Raw genomic sequence first — 18,814 nt, forward strand, 5'->3', positions numbered from 1 at the left:
AATATATTAAAATTCTAATATAAATGTGATAGAGCATTTATACATCACATTCCTCCTCTGAGTCTCTGGAAAAGCAAGTTTTTTTTTTTATTGTATATAAAGCTCTGTGTGTGTGTGTGTGTGTGTGTGTGTGTGTGTGTGTGTGTGTGTGTGTGTGCATGTAAGTGTGTGGCTTGTGAGTCCATGTGGGCAGGACACTAGGTGTCTTTCTCTGTGACTTACTGCCTTGAGACATGGCCTCACCCAACCGAAGCTTGCACTTTCAGCCAGGTTACCAGCCAGTGAGCTCCTGGGTTCCACCTATTTCAGCTACCTGTTACTGGGGTTACAGAAATGTCCACTCATTCTGGCTTTTCCCATGGGTGGTAGGGATTTGAACTCAGGTCCTCATGTTTTCAGAGCAAGTGTTCTTACCCACTGAGCCATTTTCCTCAGGCCCTATCTAAGACTCTTTACTTAAAAATAACTTTCCCCGAGGTCACCAGGAAGGTTAATCAGAAACTGGACTGGCATTATTGAACAAGAAAACTAGATGTTCCAATGTGTCTCCCAGGTCACCTTCTGCTGATATTACTGGAATGGTTCTGTTTCTAATCCTTAGGGAAGGTAGAAAGGCAAGCCATTCCTTTGTAGTACTAATTGGCATGATGCTAGAGTGTGTGTTTACACTTCTTCGTTTTCTCATTGTCTCAGAAAGCAGTTGTCTACTACATCTTAACTAATATTTAATGATCATCTACCTTGTTGCCAACTCAACCCAAAGGACTGAGGTTTTTAAAGGCTAAATAAGGTCTGACAACTGAAGATTGGATTCAGATCCAATGTAGAGTACAGGTGTGGGCACACTGTACTAAATGTAGAGATCAATGGACAGTGGGCTTACGGGGAGCCAAGGAAGCAGAAAGCTGTAGTGTTCAATGACACCAAGTGGGTAGGAATGTATATAAAAGGGGTGCCAGAGAAGAACCATCACAAATTAGCATTCAGATGACATGAAGGGTGGGTATACAGGAAGAAAACATTAAGCCTGGCAGTGGTGGTGCACGCCTTTAATCCCAGCACTTGGGAGATAGAGGCAGGTGGATCTCTGTGAGTTCAAGGCCAGCCTGGTCTACAAAGTGAGTTCTAGGACTGCCAGGGATACACAGAGAAACCAAATCTCAAAAAAAAATAAAATAAAATAAAATAAAATAAACACACAAAAAAAGAAAAAAAAGGAAAAGGAAAGGAAAAAAATCATTAAGGGTAGAAAACAGATAGTATCAATAAGAATAATAGCCATGGGGCTGGAGAGATGGCTCAGTGGTTAAGAGCACTGGCTGCTCTCCTAGAGGTCCCGAGTTCAATTCCCAGCAACCACATGATGACTCACAACCATCTATAATGAGATCTGGTGCTCTCTTTTGCTGGGCAGGCATACATGCCGGCAAAATATTGTATGCATAATAAATAAATAAATATTTTTTTAAAAAAGAATAATAGCCATAGCACTGTTGGCAGCACACAGTGGCTGAACTTGTCCTAATTCTCTAAGATTTCCACAGGTGTTACCTTAGTTTTCTTCACCATGATCCTCTACACTAGGTGGCACTTCCTACCCATTTTACAGATAGGAACACCAAGGCTGCACATTACCCAGTTTTTAAGTGCAGACAATATGAAGTCAGAATATACATGTTCAACGGAAGCGTTTCGGAACCATATAATAAAACTCAGCCAGAACTTAGACAGAGCAAATGGGAGGGTGTGTGTCATTTCACTCTTCCAGCCATGCCTGCTCAAGATCCATTCATTACCTCGGAAAATGTGTCTCTGTTGGACTGGCTATTTCTTTCTGACTCAAGTTCCAGAAGTCTATATTTTAATGAGTATATGCTTGTTTATTTAGGACACTAACTGACCAATCTCATTCAACAGTCACCAATCCCAATGCCTTTCCCTCTATTCCTCCTTTGCACTGTCTTGATCAGCATGTTCTTCCATCCCTTAAAGAGCTGGTAGGTCGCTGCCTAGTTTGCTTCCCATTGCTGTGGTAAACACTATGGCCAAAAATGACTTTGGGAGGAAATGGTTTATTTCATCTTACAGCTTCCAGTCCACCATGAAGGCAAAATAGGGAAGGAATTCAACGCAGGAACCTGGAGACAGGAAAAAAGCAGAGGCTGAACAGGAACACTGCTTACGGGCCTGCTCTCCATAGCTTGCATGGCCTAATTTCTTACAGCACTCAGGACCTCTTGCTAGGGAGTGACAATGCCCACAGTGGGCTGGGCCTTTCCCTCACATCAATCATTAATAAGAAAGTTCCCCACAGACTTTCCTACAGGTCAATTTGATGGAGGCAATTCCTCAACTTAGACTCCCTCTTGTTAGATAGTCTCAGTTGGTGTCAATTTAAAAACAAAACCAAAAACTAACCAGCATAATAGGGATCCTTTGAAAATCATGGTCTGAAAGTGAAGAGTTGCGATGAGATGGAAATGGGGGGAGGGGGCAGGAAGAGGGTGGTCTGATGCTGGAGATCTGAATTCTTCCCAGAAATGTTATAGCTTTGGCCACGTATGGCTCTATGATATCCAGATTAAGGCAAAGCAAACCAAACCAAACAAAAAGCAAACCACAACACAGACTGATTTTCTCAAGGTGGAACAGAAATAATTGTCAAAAATTTTCAGAAAGCCTTTGGCTTTGATGCAGCCCTTAAGGGATTATAGCATCTTCTAGTCATTCTAGAGCAAGAAGTGGCCTAGAGCCAGTGGATGGCAGCTTTCTGTAAACCTGCCACATCCATCGGGCTTTCCAGACAAACACAGAATCATTTTGTGGGTGCTTTAACACAGGCCCATGGATAGTACATTTTAGATAACTTGATCATTGGTTTTTATGTTAGATTTTATTTTCTCTGGATGGTGTTTTCCCTTATATATATTAAGTGATTTGTTTCAGCTGATTAGGTATTACTTTTACAACCTGAAGACTTCGTCAACATTTGGACGTTTGGACTTAGGGCTCTCAGATGTTCCAAACTTTATTAATTTGCATACTTATTGGTTCCATTGGTTCTTTTGAAAGACAAGGCCTTTGGCTAAATCATCCATGAAGGATGCTGTGGTTAAGGGCTTCATATTATGATTGTATATAAAACAAAAAACATGTGAAATAAAGGATTCACATCTTCAAATCCCTATTACTTTTTACACCAGCGCACTGTTGTTTACAAAGACCCTCTAAAAGACACAGGTGTTAAAGGGAACACTCAGTTGTTGAAGACTTGGGAGCTCGAAGCAATTTCCACAGTCATCATGTTCTGGCTGCCAGCATACTACATTCCGTTCTCATACCATTAGAATCAAGAACTCATACTGTCATTCCTAAGGCTTCTTGTTGTTGTTGTCTTTTTTTTTTTCTTTAGGTTAAGGCTGTCTTAAGATTTCTTGGTTACAAGTGGAGTCAGCTTTGACTGTGCCTTAAAGCTGGGTTTATGACTAAATTGTTTACCCGGTGGCAGTTCCCCAATGACAAGCAGGGCACCTAAAAGGTGAATAGTCTTGTGAGATTTACATGTCTTCACTTATTCATTGTCTGCTCTCTTGTTGAACATGACAGATTATATAGATTGAGAGAGTAATTGATTAGCTTTGATACCAAACAGATAGATGCTCAGAACTGTTTGTTTCAGTCTTAGCCCTCACAGGTCCACCATGAGTACGAGACTGGTTGGTGACATCCTCTTTGGACCCAAGTTGAGTCAGCCTCTCTCTCTCCCTCTCTCTAATATGTATGTGTATCACTTTCCATACACATGTCTGAGGTATGTTTCTCTGTGTATATGTGTCTCCTCATGCCTCTCTCTACATATATGTGTGCGTCTCTGTGTGTGTCTTTGTGTGTGTCTCTGTGTTTGTCTGTGTGGGGGTAGGGGTGGGTGTAGGGGTGGGTGTATCTCGCCCTGTTGTCTTTCTGTGCGTAGGGAGAGAGATGGAACCAGAAACAGCAGTATGTATTCTATTTCCACCATTCTAGCCTCGACTTCGTGGCACATAACCAGAACAATCTTACTCTTTTGATTTTTCTTATTGTGATTTGGGATGTACTGTTAATATGGTCTCATCCTAAATATGACAAAAGAAAAATAAAAACCCATGCTTCTGAGGTGAAATCATGACTTCTCTGTCCACTGCATGACCTCCCTGAGAAGTTGTATCGATACACAGAGACAAGAAAAATTAGCCTGACTTACTCAGGTATAGATTATCTAATATGCTTATTAAATCATTATTGTGCAAGTGTAATAGAAAGTTGTTTCAAATTCTGCATCACTTTGAACAAACCTTATTGAAGCCTTCACTGCATTAGCCCTAATGACTTCCAATAATGATGCCGCTTTCCCTTGAGTTAGACTTCTTTGGTCGCAGCAGATCAATAGCTATTGAGCAGTGTGATCACGCAGGCTGGCCTGTTAGAGCACTGGCGGCTGCCCCGGCTTTCCACCCTCCAAGAGCTCATGATGGCCACTCTCTCAGGCATCTGCTCCTCTGCCCATCCTATCAGTCAATAACTTTGCCATCAGCATGTGTCTCACACTCCATGAAACTGAAAATTTGCTTTAAACAAAATTACTGGGGAGTTCCCTTTGACATGTGCTTGTCCAACTGCTCACACACTTTAGCTAGAGAATGCACACTATTTAAACTTTGATTTATAATCTTCTCTCCCATATTATAATGCTTGTATATAAAATATGGTGGGAAATATTCTCCTATGACAGCTCAAGATCGCATGTTGGAAAAAGTCCTGGTTGGACTCCAGGCTCATTATTTGGCAACTGTTTACCAACAGTGTCTAATGCGCTATCAAATGTTTTTCACTTTATTGTTAAGTGGTTTTAGGATCCAGTGTATCTTTCTTAGATGTCTATTCCCTATGTTCAGCACCAGATAAGCATACAGCTCCTGCCTCTCAACCAATTATTTCACTCAGATTATCTAATGAGCATCTTCTGTATGTGCTCAAGTGTAGTAGGTAGATGAACACACAATATTTCGAAGTGAAAGAATCAATTAATTATTTGAATTCCTTCAGTACCTTCTTATCTTTAAGTGTGTTCTTAAATTAATTTTGCATTCATGTTTATACCCACAGATTCATGCTGGTTTCAACCTTGATCAGAAAAGCCTTTTCTTTTTCTTCTTTTTTTGTTTAAACAGGGATTTGGAGGGAGACATGTTAAGTGGTCCTGGGAGTAGCTGGAGGGAGGTAGTGGGGAGTGGATATGATCAAAATACATTGAATACATGCATGAAATATTCCAAGAACAAATAGAAATATTGTTAACATTTTACCTTGTAGGCCATTTAATTTAACTCTTCATTTCATTTTAGCTAAAAGTTGTCTGGCTCCCCAACTATCCTGTAAACATGATAACCCACTAGGGAACTATGTGTAAAAAGTTCTTCACAAACCACCAAGCAGTTCAAAGTTTACTTTGTTTGCAGCGAGAGATGAAAAGAGGATAAACAGGAACCAAGCGAATTGTTTCATGAGAAGCATGCTTGGCTAGAGCAGAAGCATGCTGCAATTAGGTAAAATCAAAATTACCTGCCCACCGTGTGCTCGGTTTGAATTAGAGCTATCTCTCCCAACCGATGATGAGTTTCACTTAACGGCTCTCCCAACAAGTGGAGGCTCACAGCTCAGAAAGAAATCTGCAGTTGATCAGGAGAGAGGTGGGGGTCCGCTAAAAATCAGGCAGTAGATGAGAAAATGGGACTCAAAGCCAACTCTGTGACCTCAGGCAGATCTCTGAATCTCAGGACACATCCACATATGGAGTGAAGCAGGATGTTGGCTATGAGCCCACCTGTGTGTTCCCAACTCCCCCAGGTTTGGAGGAAGCCATTTGTCTATGAAGAATAGGATCTCACGAAGGTCTGCCTTCTAGCACCTGGGGGAGATCGCTGGCTTGCTTCTCTGCAAAAGATCTGCCTTGCAGCCTGAGACCGGAAATCAACCAAATCTATGCAATTCTCATGAGGGTCTCATTTTCATACTGCCAAAATGAAATAGCCTGTTCCTGCCTCCTGACACAGGAGAGTTTTGGCTTAGCTCTGATTACTGAGGGCGTTAATACCCACCTGCTTTTCTGGCTGCTTGGCATATTTGTAAATTACCTGCTGGATGCAAGCAGAAGAAGTAAGCCCATATAAGCATGGGATCCCAACAACACTGTCTTTCACACTGAAGGCAAGAGTGCAGGGCCGGGGAGGGGATTTGTGGACCACCTGTCTTTGGCCTCTGGGAAATATCTGTGCTTGGCAAGCAAAGGTAAAAAATAGAGAAATTTCTTCAATCCATAAAGAGAGGTCTCAGTGCATAAACAGTGAGTTTGAATTGCATTCTCAAGGTGAATAGTGCAGACCACGTCCCAAATCTTTTGCTCTAGTTCAAATTATTCCCTTCCAGATTCCCAGTTGTGGTACTACACACAGCTCTCTCTGCCTGGATGCCCCTCCACAGAGGTGCCGCTAGTCCATCAAGGCTCTTCCATTTTTCTGTGACTGTAGTGGTTTGAGAGAAAATGGTCCCCAAAGGGAGTGGCACTATTAGGAGGTATCTCCTTGTTGGAGAAAGTGTATCAATATGGAGGTGGGCTCTGAAGGTTCATATATGTTCAAGCTATGGCCAATGAGATAGAACACTCCCTTTGCCTGCAAATCAAGATATACGAACAAAATAACTCATGTCATCCAATCAAAAACATGGTGTGGCCTATCACAGCCATACCCCAGTCCCTGGTACCAACTTCTATCTTAATTTTGGGTTTCTATTGCTGTGAAAAGATAGCATGACCACAGCAACTCTTATAAAGGAAAACGTTTATTTGGGGTTGGCTTACAGTTCAAGATGGCTGTGTTGGAGTAGGTGTGGCCTTGCTGGAGGAAGTGTATCAATATGGAGGTGGGCTCTGAAGGCTCATGTATGTTCAAACTATGGCCAATGAGACAGAACACTTCCTTTGCCTGTGAATCAAGATGTAAGAACTCTCCAACTCCTTCTCTAGCACCATGTCTGCCTGCATGCTGCCTTGCTTCTCGCCATGACAATAATGGACTAAACCTCTGAACTGTAAGCCAACCCCAAATAAACGTTTTCCTTTATAAGAGTTGCTGTGGTCATGCTGTCTTTTCACAGCAATAGAAACCCAGAATTAAGACAGAAGTTGGTGGCCGGGCGGTGGTGGTGCACGCCTTTAATGCCAGCACTCGGGAGGCAGAGCCAGGCGGATCTCTGTGAGTTCAAGGCCAGCCTGGACTACCAAGTGAGTTCCAGGAAAGGCACAAAGCTACACAGAGAAACCCTGTCTCGAAAAAAAAAAAAAAAAAAAGACAGAAGTTGGTACCAGGGACTGGGGTATGACTGTAATAGGCCAGACAATGTTTTTGTTTGGAGTAATATGGACTTTGGGAGTTTGGGTTAGGAATGCAGTGAAATGCTTTAAGTGCTGCTTAATGGGCCATTCTAGTAGGAACATGGAAGACAGCGGTGCTGAGTGTGATCTGCTGAACTGTGAGAGGCTGGCTCAAGATGTTTCCAAGGAGAAGAATTTTAGTATGTTGCCTAGAGATCGTTCTTGTGATATTTTGGTAATGAAGGTGGCTGCTTTTTGCCCTTGTCAGAAAAGTTTGCCTGAGGCTAAAGTGAAGAGTTTTGGATTAATTTCACTGGCAGAAGAAATCTCAAGACAGCCTGGTGTAGACTCTGTCATGTGGTTATTAGTGTTAACTCTGATGAAGATTTATAATGAAAAGGAGCAAGCTGAGCAAATAAAAATATAAACTGTACAGATTTAAAAAAGGGACACCAGGAAGTGGAATAGAGCTAAATCCTGTGTTCAAGGAGATAAACAGATTGAGAAATGGAATACAGGGAGTGGTGACCTCAGGGCAAGATCCCACCCAGCTAAATTTCTATCTTGTGCAAAGCAATTAAAGAAAAGCTTAGAGCCAGGTGTGGTGGTGCATGCCTTTAATTCCAGCACTGGGAAGGCAGAGGCTGGCAGACCTTTGAGTTCTAGGCCAGCCTGGTCTACAGAGAAAGTTCCAGGATAGCTAAGCCTAGGCAGTGATGGTAACAATCAAAAACAAAAAGCTGGTGAAGATGTAATTGAACGAGGGGGCCGCATTCCAGCCCCAGCAAGCATCAGAACTTGGCAACTTTGACCACGTGGTTCTGGCATTAGAGTCAGGTTTAGAATAAAGGGGTTACGGAATCTTCCTTTTTGGCTAAGGCACTTGTCAGGGGTGTCCCTCAATGGAGGCCTAGAGAGGCCATTTGGTGAAGCTGTGAAGTTGAAGCCTAAATTTCCTTGGAGAACCCAAGATGTTAGAGTTGCCAGAGTTGTTAGAGATGCCAGAGTTGTGGGATATATGTTAGAATTCCTAGCCACTCCCCCAGCTACATAACCATACATGCACTGCAAGATGCTTAGTCATCCCAGGGCCTTACCTCCTACGTAATCTGTGTATGTGTGATCACATAAACTATGCACATGTGTGGCGTAGCTATGTAAGCCCATATTCGAATGTTCAGGGGAGGAACCTATAAAAGAGGGTTCTACTTATTCCTCCCCTCTCTTCCTGCTTGGCCATTCCATAGGTCTATGCACACCTTTCCTATTCTCTTCCCTTAATAAACTCTTATATTGGGTTTTGTTGTACCTCATGGCTTTTCTCGCACGGTAAACAGCACTGCTTAACGAATAATACTGCGTCGCTTAATAAATAACTATAGATACTGAGAAGAGCTGCTAACAGGGAGTGGAACCAGCCAAAGAGAAAGAAGTGTGTTGCAATCAACAAAGATGAAAGAAATTGGAGATCTGAAGAGCATTTTGGCATCAGATACGGAGATGCCAAGTAGAGTTTGCCCAGCTGGTTTTCAGTCTTGTTTTCGTCCAGTATTTCCTCACTATGCTCCCTTCCTTATGTTTTGAGAGCAGCAATGTATATCCTGTATCATTATATGTTGGAAGTATGTGATCTGTTTTCTGATTTTGATTTTTATAGGGAATTACAGTTAAGAGATTGCATGAATCTCAGAAGAGACGTTGAACTTTAGACTTTTAAATAAGTTTGAGACTGTTATAGACTAGGGGGACTTTTGAAGTTGTACTGAATGCAGTTTTGCATTATGATATGTCTACTAGCCTATGGGGGCCAGGGAGTGGAATGTGGTGATATGAAAGAAAATGTCCCCCAAAGAGGAGTGGCACTGTTAGGAGGTGTGGCCTTATTGGAGTAGTGATAAAGCACTGGCCAGACATGCATGATGCCTAGCTTCCATTCCCAGCATCATGAAAGGGATAAAAGGGGGAAGGGATACAAGGTTCCAGGTTAATCATCCCTAATCTGCAAACTTTAATTCAAAGAACTTCAGAATTCTAAACTTAGGGGCACTGATATGAAACTGCAAATGGACCATTCGATTCCTGACTCCATGGATGGGTCTCAGCCAGAACACAGCTGAATAGAATAGTGTATGGACTACAGAGATCCTTGTTCGTGCATATTTAGTGCTACTCTAGTCCCAATAGGTAAGAAATAGACACATTCTAAATGTCCTTCAACTGATGAATGGGTAATGAATGGGGTACATATATACATTAGAATTATATGAAAAGAAAAATGAAATCCTATAATGACTCCGCACCACCCAGAAGCCATATAATTATCAAACACAATCTCAGTGACAGGAGAGGTTCAAATGTTCACCGAGAAGGGTCTGTGTGACCCCCAAACAATTTAGATTATTGTCATCACTCTTGGTTGCCTGCCAGAATTGGACAGTAAGACTCTCTTGCTTAAGACATCATACACTTTGGTCACAGGACTTGGCGAAGTCAAGCTGGTCCTGCTCTGGAAGCCTCCTCCCCGATAGCTAGCTCTTCTACTATTGGAAGGTGCTATAATAGCTGCCAGGGAGAAAAGTTTTCACCAGTCCTATCCAGCTGCAAACCTTCAAACTGCTATACTGATCAGCTGGGCAAGATACGACCAGCAGTGGATTCTTTCACCAATATGTTGGGATTAATCAAGATCTGTCTTATGGACTTAAGACTCCACTCAATAGAAGGAACTCAAGAATAGTATTGTAAACCTAGCCAAGAACCCATGACTGAAAGGGTCGTCGACCATACATGAGAACCCACTACTACCATTTTGTTACACCGATTCAGTCTTCGAAATATTTATGCTTACAGCCTTAGATAAGTGAAGCTCTCACTCTTCATCAAAGAAACTTCCCCCTGCAGCAGATGGAGGCTACTATCATGATCCACAACTATTTAAAGTACAGAGAATAAGCGACTGAATTGCCCATCACCAAATGGCACATGGATAACATCACCCATAGCCAAGGCTCAGGGAACATCATGGAAGAGGCGACAGAAAGACTGTAATAGCCAGAGGACTGGAAGGATAACTACAATACAGTGTCTTCTGGACACGACAGAGGTGTTACACTCAAGATCTCTAAACAATATGGTTGCCTGCACAAGACCACACTAGCCAACATCCCAGCATGGAGAGGAAGGAATCACAAGGCCCCTTCTCTAGGTGGAGAGCTACGGGCAGATGGTGGGAGAGTGAATGACAGCCAGTTTTCTTCAGGGACAGGCCTTTGATAGACTGCCCATGCCCAAGTGGGTCAACCCTACATTCACATACATACATATATACACACATAAATATATACATACATATGCACACATGTTTATGCATGTATATATTGTATATATGTATGCAACAGTAATTAGACTTAATAGAACACACACATATGCACATACACACATAATAACAAATTATGAAAAAGAGAACACGTATTTGAGAGGAGAATATGGGGGAGACCTGGGAGGAGGAGTAGATACATTGAAAATACAGGGTACTAATTTATGAAATTCTTAAAATAAAATAATCAAAACAGTCTATGAAGTATATATGAAATGTAAATGAATTTCATTTGTCCTCATACTTAAGATATCTCAATAGATATATGCATTTTGTTTTTCCTGGTGTGTGGTGGCAGGGAGGGCCTTGGACGTGTGCCACATGCAACCCTTAAATATTTATTTTCAAAGAGATCCTTAAAGGTTTTCTTCGATTTTTCTAGTTGCCTTTTCCCTTAACATTTTTAACTTATTAAAATTTCTTTGAGGTAAGAACATGAGGCACCTTATCCTTAGCTTCAGGGTAACAGCAGATCTGCACCGTGACAGAAGTGAGGCTTTCTTCCCAGCACTCACTTGGCGATGATGACAACTAGTGGCACCACCACAAGTTGTTTTGGTTCTGGCACCTGCTTTTGGTGGTTTGGGACTGAGTCACCTCACATTCAGCCATGACCTGCTTTCCCAGTTGTGCTGACAGACAGTAAAGACAGTTGATTGACACATGACCATTTGGGCGGATGAGAAGGACCATGCCCTGCTGATGTACAGTGTTACTGAACAAAGACAGCTTGGTGAGAAGGACTTTAAAGGATAGATGAGTTTGTTATCTACTGTCTCAAATTTGCTTCTTTAGAAGTTCCAAATAAAATTGTTGAATATCTTAACATGTATATGCAAATGGCCCACACACTGCATTCTCAATCACTTCTGGGCACAGCATTTCTGATTAGAGATACTCAACCTGCAATTACTTTAAATTAATTAACCAATTAAATTTTTTGACAGTATGGATGGGACCTGTGCATATCAGACAAGTACTTTACCACTGAGTCACACTCTCAGCCCCTGGTCCTTGTTATTACAAGTTTATTTACTTGTTTGTTTATTTAAACTCAGTAAATAGTGGAGGATGACCTTGAACTTCTGATCCTCTTGTCTTTGCTTTCTGAGCGCTGGGATTACAGACATTCACCATGGTGTTCAGTGCTGACTTTTATTTACTTATTAGATTTATTACCGGGACGTTTGTATTGTACCTTCAGTTTGGTTTTTGACAGTTTCACACAAGTATACACTGTATTGGGATGTCATTGACCCCCATGACTAGAGGACTTCTTTAGTGTCTGTCTTCAGTATGTGAAAAGTACTCACCTGCATCTGACGTCGCTGCAGATGCAGCAAGGAGAGATAATACCGGGCCTGAAGGAATTGCAACACTGTCCACTGTGGTTGGCTTCTTCCTGGCCATCATGGTGGACACTGAGCCCTCGCTCTTGCTGTGTGCTGCCGTCTGGTCCACTCTTAAGTGGGGACTTGGCATCCCTGAAAAACAATAAGCCCAGAACCTGTAGTAGGAACAGAGGGACAACCATCATCAAACCTGAACATGATCTGAGTAAATAGTCCAAACGCTTGTCCTCTTTCAGATGCAAAAAGAAAGGAAATAGAATACTTAAAAGAAAAATAGCCATGGCTAGTTTGAGGGTGAGGTCAGGACTAAGGGCTTTCTAGAATGGATGCCTAGATATGAGGCCCACACATATGTAATGAAGCAGTATAATGTATCAGGTATCCATTAGCCTTCTGAGGATCAAGAAGCACATCTTCACAGAGATTACACTGACCGGAGTATGAAGGGTAATTCACTCAATTCCTACCCTACTGAGGCTCCCATCTCACTCAGCTAGGAAGAAGAGACTATTGGAGAAGAAAACACTGTGTAGCCAATTCCTGTGGGCTTGTGCATTATTCATTCTAGATGCTGTGGAGAGTCTATAGTTATAAGATCAGCATTGAAAGAGACACTAAGTAGAGCTCATGCAGAACTGTGAGGCTGAGGGAAAGCCATTCTTGGTGAAGAGAAGAGAACAAGCAAAATAATAGGTAGCAAGGAATGGGATCCAGATAGATAATTATCTTAGGTGTTCACAAATGGCTGAATGGATAAAGAAAACGGGGCATGCTAGGAATATCATTCACACATCAAAATGAATGAAATTTTGTCATTTCCAACAAAATGCCTAGACTAGAAATATGATATTCTCCCATTTGTGGAAGTTAAAAAAATGACTTAAATGTAAAATAGTGATGGCTAGAGGCTGAGGAGTATCATGGCAGATTGGATTTAACAGCTGATTTGGAGGACTCTGAGTGTCAGGACTTGACAAGTATCACAGGTCATGTGATTAGGATTTTGCAGCTCATGATAGACTCTTATGGGCTATTCTGGACCCCTGTTTCTTAATCTGGATCCTGTTTCCCAGCTCTGGCATTTCCAAGCTATCACGAAGAACAAGTTACTTAATGTAATTTAATGTCAATTAACATTTAAGTTCATAGTTTTAAACTTGAGTTTTTATGGTTAACTTAAAAAGTGGGACAATGACAGAACTTTGTAAGGTGTGGTGAGCATCCAGTGAGTGGAAATGTTAAACACTTAGAATGAGTTCCAGGACACACTCCACGCTCTGCAAATTTCTACGGTTAGTGCTAATGTGTGAGTGTCTATCCATATTATTATAGATATGGAGATAAATATAGCCCATGACTTCCTCAGAAGCAATTTGAACCAGTAAGTAGAGGTTCAGTTCTCTTTTCTGATATGGTTAAGGATTTATGGACACCTATCTATATCCCCAGCTGTAAACCATGTCTAAGCCTAGTGGGTTGAGTGGGCCTGATCCATGTCAAATGGCCATCTATTCAGGCTTCCTCCATCTGTAGGCTGTGGCCAACAATCACAAATTGGGTTTTGTCAGTCATTCTTGACACGATTTTTTTCCCATCGTAACCAGCCTGAGTAATGCAGTCCCTTCCTTGGGCAATGCTATCTTAATCACCACAGTGAGATCCCCTTTAATCACTTTGACTTCATGGCAATTCAGTGAGGGATGACCATGGCTATTACCATTTTCTCAATTTTACAGACGAGAAGAACACCCTTTTGGGGGAGCTTAAGGGAAAATTGAATCAAGTCCTCCTGGTCTTAGGTAGAGTTGGATATCTCCAGTTGCAAAATGCTAAAGCCAGGATCAAAATGCTAAAGCCATTGGACCATACTAACACTGAGCACAGTTCAAGTCCATCACAGTATGCTTCATGCTGAGGACACAAGCCTTATTCCACAACTGGACGACACACCTGAAGGCACCCAGAGAGTGGGTCATGCCAACGTCTTGTTTTATCCCCTGCTACCCTCCTTCTACTCTCCATTCTCATCTCATCAACTCTTGCTTAAGATACCGGGACTAATACAATTTCTGCACTTTTCTGATCTTGCGTTTCAGAGTATTTTGAAGACAGAAAGAGACAAATGTCAAGTTCTCTGGTAACAATATTACAAGGCACATCCATAAAGATACACAAAGGTGTGCAGTGTGCCCTATGAGCATCAAATTAAGTAGGTGTGCTTAAGATAGACAAAGCACAGCACCCAGGGCAGTTATAGTCATGTGTGCAAATGTCTATCCAAATAGTGAGCAAAAATTACTCTAAAGAAGGGGGGTCAGGGATTGGTGGAGTACAAGAAGTAGGGATTAGGAAGAGTTCCCCTTTTCTTCTTAGCCTTGACTTTACTGTTCTATGTATATCATATGATATATTATACATATGTGATACAGGTATATGTTAAAGGAGGGGAAAGGTCTCACTCTGTAGTCCAGGCTGTTCTGGAACTCACTATGTAGCCTAAGCTGGCCTATAACTCAGGTGGTAATCCTCCTGTCTCAGCCTCCCAAGAGTTGGGATTATAGGTATGAGCCATTATTTCTAGCAACTACTAATATTTTTGAAACTACAAACATGTATTAACTTTCCTTTTCCATCGAGAAAAGAGAGTCTGAGGAGAAAAAATCTAGAAAAGTCTTAGAGCACGATACTGAGGTAGAATGTCCAATGTGCCTTGTGGCTGCTAACAGGTCTGATCACAGGGACAGCAGACAGGGAACAAAACAAAACAAAGCCCCCATTTTTGTTTGCTGCAGGACCTCAACAGGGTTCCTTCCAAACACACTTTGGAACTCTAAGCTATCAGCATTCAGTACATTGAACAACTGCCGCTTTGGAAAAAAAAAAATCACTGACAAGCCATCTTCGTACCTGCCGATGCAGGTTAAAGAGATACCTTTCTATTTAAATTATGATGTGTTTGGGGAATGGAGGCAATAAACGGGACTAGTAGACGAATATTTAACCCTCACTTGGGAACGAACGGATACCCAGTCATTTCAGTTGTACCCATTTTCATGCAAATGTTTACAATCTAAATTAGTCTCAGTCCACATCATCTCATTAGAGTTGGTCTGATCATGCCCCTGCTGGGTATACTTTGCCACTCAAGTGTTTATGATACAGACTATGCTAAATGCAATAAAATGACACTGAAAACACTCTGTCATTCAGATGATCACTGTTTAGCTTCTGCAAAAACCCTAGACAATTTAGGAATTGTCAACTTTTGAAACCATATTTAAGGAAAGGAAAAGGAGACTAGCCCTGATGTTTTCCTTGGTTGTTTTTGGATTTTGAAGGGATGATGGACTGGCAGAAATAGCATACATGGACAAGACTATCAGATAAACTTTAAACAAAGGCTATCACTCCTTCTGAGAGCAGAGGTCTGGAGAGCATGGAGTAGGAGAAGGGAGCTGCCCCTTGGGAAATGACATTGTGCAGGTGGCCGAAGTAAGAGTTCTTTTCCTTTCAATCTAGTGACAGCAGATGATCCACGGTGGGACATTTGGAGAGCTTCTTCCCAAACCGGGCCCGGCTTCTCTCTCTGTTCATAGGAACAGGGATTTTTGAGGCAGGAAATTGATTATTAAATCAAAACAAAACAAAACAAAAAAACCAACCAGAGTTTTGCACAGATTGGGCCACTGAAAACTACCTTGTTGACATGGGAACATGTGAAAAGGCAGTGGTTCGCCTCTGGGAAGGGTTACCTTTTAAATTCAATAGGCAGTCTGTACAAAGGACATTCTGGGTAGATGAGTTCTGACTGCCCCTGCACCTTAACGCTTCAACATCAGAGTACACTGATGTTTACATTTCTAGAGGCCAGTGTGTTTTCAAAGGTAGAAAGACTGGCAGTGATAACTTCCTTAATCTAACATCTGCTCATAATTCAAAGACAGACCTGGGAGAAATGTAAGTTACTTATATGAAAATATTTCACAAAAACCTGTTGACCTCTATTGATAAGTTTTTACCAACTCTTTGTGGCTATGCTAGAGTTTCCCAAGGGACAGCCGCTAGTTTTCAAGGGTAATTTCTCAGACCACTTATTCCCTCAAGCCTCCACCTGTACCCCATGTTTGCATTAGGGACTTGATTTATGGATTCTTCTCCTGAGATGCAGAAACTGACTTCCTGTTGCCTTGGTTACTTGGAGCTCAGTTCAAGGTTAAACTACTCCCAATCAAAATCCAGTGACCAGGTTATTGACTGCCCCAGGATGCGGAAAGGTCAGGGACCAAAGCACTGTTTACTGCCTTACGGGTGAGTCAATAGCTTCAATATTTTGATTCTCTTCCTTCTGAAGTAGATGTTGCTGCTCAATTACCTCTTCCTCAGGTTATTCAAGGTCACAAGGGTCATTGTGGAAAGCAGGGCCTATGGTGACTGACTTTCTCAGGATCCCTTTAATGAGCTTTGTGACCTTGGCAAGTAAAACTCAACCTCCTCTTAAGAATTTGTATGTTGCTCTCAAGTTCATAAAGCTAGTTATCGCTCATTTTGCATTTTTTTACGGGGAACAAACAAATAAACGCCCTTCATGGGATGTCTACTGTACACTCCCCTTTCTAGTAGATGAGAAAGCAGAGGTTTGAGACAGGTCATATGATTGTTCTAAAATCACACAATGGCAGAGGTGACAGAATCTGGAGACATCAACTCACTGTTGGGTCCTCTACATGGCTTCCTTAAGGAGCTTTCAACTCATCATGGATGGATCCCACCCATTTCATTTTGGTACATCTACTGTAGAGAGCTTTGTATCTGGCAGGTGGAACTTGACTCCTGTAGGCTTGCTGAATAGCTCAATTAATTTGCAAATTCCAAAAATTGCAAATTCAGGAGCTTCTTGCAGCTGATGTCTATGCTGGTATGGTGGGATGGAAGTAATGTCACTGGGATGGTTGTCCCTTTCTATCACCTCCCAGACCTGTACCTAGTCTGCAGAATACAGAGTTTGGTATGAATGGGGAATTAAAATCCATTGAGCAGTTTAGTAGCTTTTAATTTTTGCAAACATTTTTGACACGCAATATGCTGTTTGTGGATGGTAAGATGTACATGGGAAGCCCTCCAATCAATCCACCAGCGAGCAAACAGAGGCAAAAAGAACCAGATGACTAACCCATGCTTATAGACCATGCATGTGAATGAAGTGACGCTAAAGTCCATGTTTCAGTTCAAAGCTCTTTTAATTTCTCAATGCTCCATCTTTTGGGTTTTAAGACTTTAACACTCATTCACTTTTTAATTTACCAGTTGCCAATTAAAATTCTACTGTTTCTCTCCTATGTAGTATGGAAATGGACTTTACTCATGGACAACCGTGGGAATTTATGTTACAGAAGAAACTGAATGCAGTTCTAGAACGCCTTAAGCTCGATGACATCATATTTGTGTGTACGTGTGCCAAACTCAGTAAGCTTTATTTTATTTAGTTAAAATTTTCTTTATACTTGGTATTATGCATGTGCATGTATGTGTGGGTGTATGTGTGCACATGTTTGTGTGTGTCTATGCGTGTGCATGTACATGCCAAAGACATCAGAGAACAACTTTACGGAGTTGATTCTTACTTTCCACTTTTACATGGGTTGTGGTGAGATGTGCGATATGCATGGCAACTGTCTCCACCGGCTGAGCCATTTCTCTGACCCCAAAGTTTTATTCATTTATTTGTTGCCTCATGCTGATCATTAACTCACAAGTACTTAGCAAATATCTGTCTTGCTGGCAGTAGGGCACTGGTCAAAATGAAGTTTCCATTTCCTAAAGGAGTTATGCTCTAATGATTTCTGTAGGGCAAAGGGTAGCCATTAGTTTTTATGAGGGCAAGGAGTAAAGGGCTTGTGGATATTAGCCATCATGAGGCAGAATTTCTACTATTCATATGACATCGTTAGAAAAGGGGCATCACATTCAGGTGGATATAGCTTCATGGATCTTGAGTTTTGTAAAGAGCGAACTTTGGAAATTAGAAGACATGGCTCCTGGGTACAGATGCCTTGGGGCCTCAGGTCTTGAAGAGAGGAATACAAGCTGTTTTTCAAGCAAGGTGTCCACAGACACCAAACAACCCATTCAACAGGTATGACGTTGTCATCACTCATTTTGTGCCAGACAAGTTTTACTTCATTTTAGGCAAGGTCACTCTTAAGTATAATACTATTCAGCAGGCCTAGAATCAATTCTATGAAGCCAGCAATTACTTCAGAGGTAACTACCAGAACTTGCAAGTTTGACATCTTACAGAGGTAGTTTATTTAGCCAAGGAGAATGAGATAAAACAAGCAAACAAAACTGATCAGCTTGACAAGATAGGTGGCCAGGTGAGTCTACTGTGAATCAGAAGGCCAAGAAAATCTACATGGTCTCTGAGAGGCTGCACCTCCAATCTATTTACTGATATGCAGCTCCTGAGGAGGATGCCTGGGCCAGACACCATTAGTTCTGTGACTTTAACTCTGCTTGAACAGGATCACCTTTTTACAATAGACATACACTCAAAGGTCTTGAAATGTGGATAGAATCCAGTAACTGCAAGTGGAGAGACAGCCAGGTAGAGTAAGAAAATGATAAGAACAGAAGCAAAACCATACTTCTTTCTGTAACTGAGAGATGTTTTCACACAAG

The 18,814-nt window shown here is 41.7% G+C and overlaps 1 protein-coding gene across 2 annotated transcripts in view; it reads right to left on the reverse strand.

Moving 5' to 3' along the window:
• Nucleotides 1-18,814, reverse strand: part of Setbp1 (SET binding protein 1) — a 356,080-nt gene that overhangs the window by 24,406 nt on the left and 312,860 nt on the right. For both annotated transcript variants that reach the window (XM_052742636.1, XM_052742637.1), the window contains exon 5: nucleotides 12,098-12,268. In XM_052742636.1, coding sequence (XP_052598596.1) covers nucleotides 12,098-12,268 — 171 coding nt within the window. The remainder of the gene's footprint in view (nucleotides 1-12,097; nucleotides 12,269-18,814) is intronic.

The sequence above is a fragment of the Peromyscus californicus genome, unplaced genomic scaffold (genome assembly GCF_007827085.1).
Source record: "Peromyscus californicus insignis strain IS unplaced genomic scaffold, ASM782708v3 Scaffold_17__1_contigs__length_78620276, whole genome shotgun sequence".
NCBI classification, from domain to species: domain Eukaryota; kingdom Metazoa; phylum Chordata; class Mammalia; order Rodentia; family Cricetidae; genus Peromyscus; species Peromyscus californicus.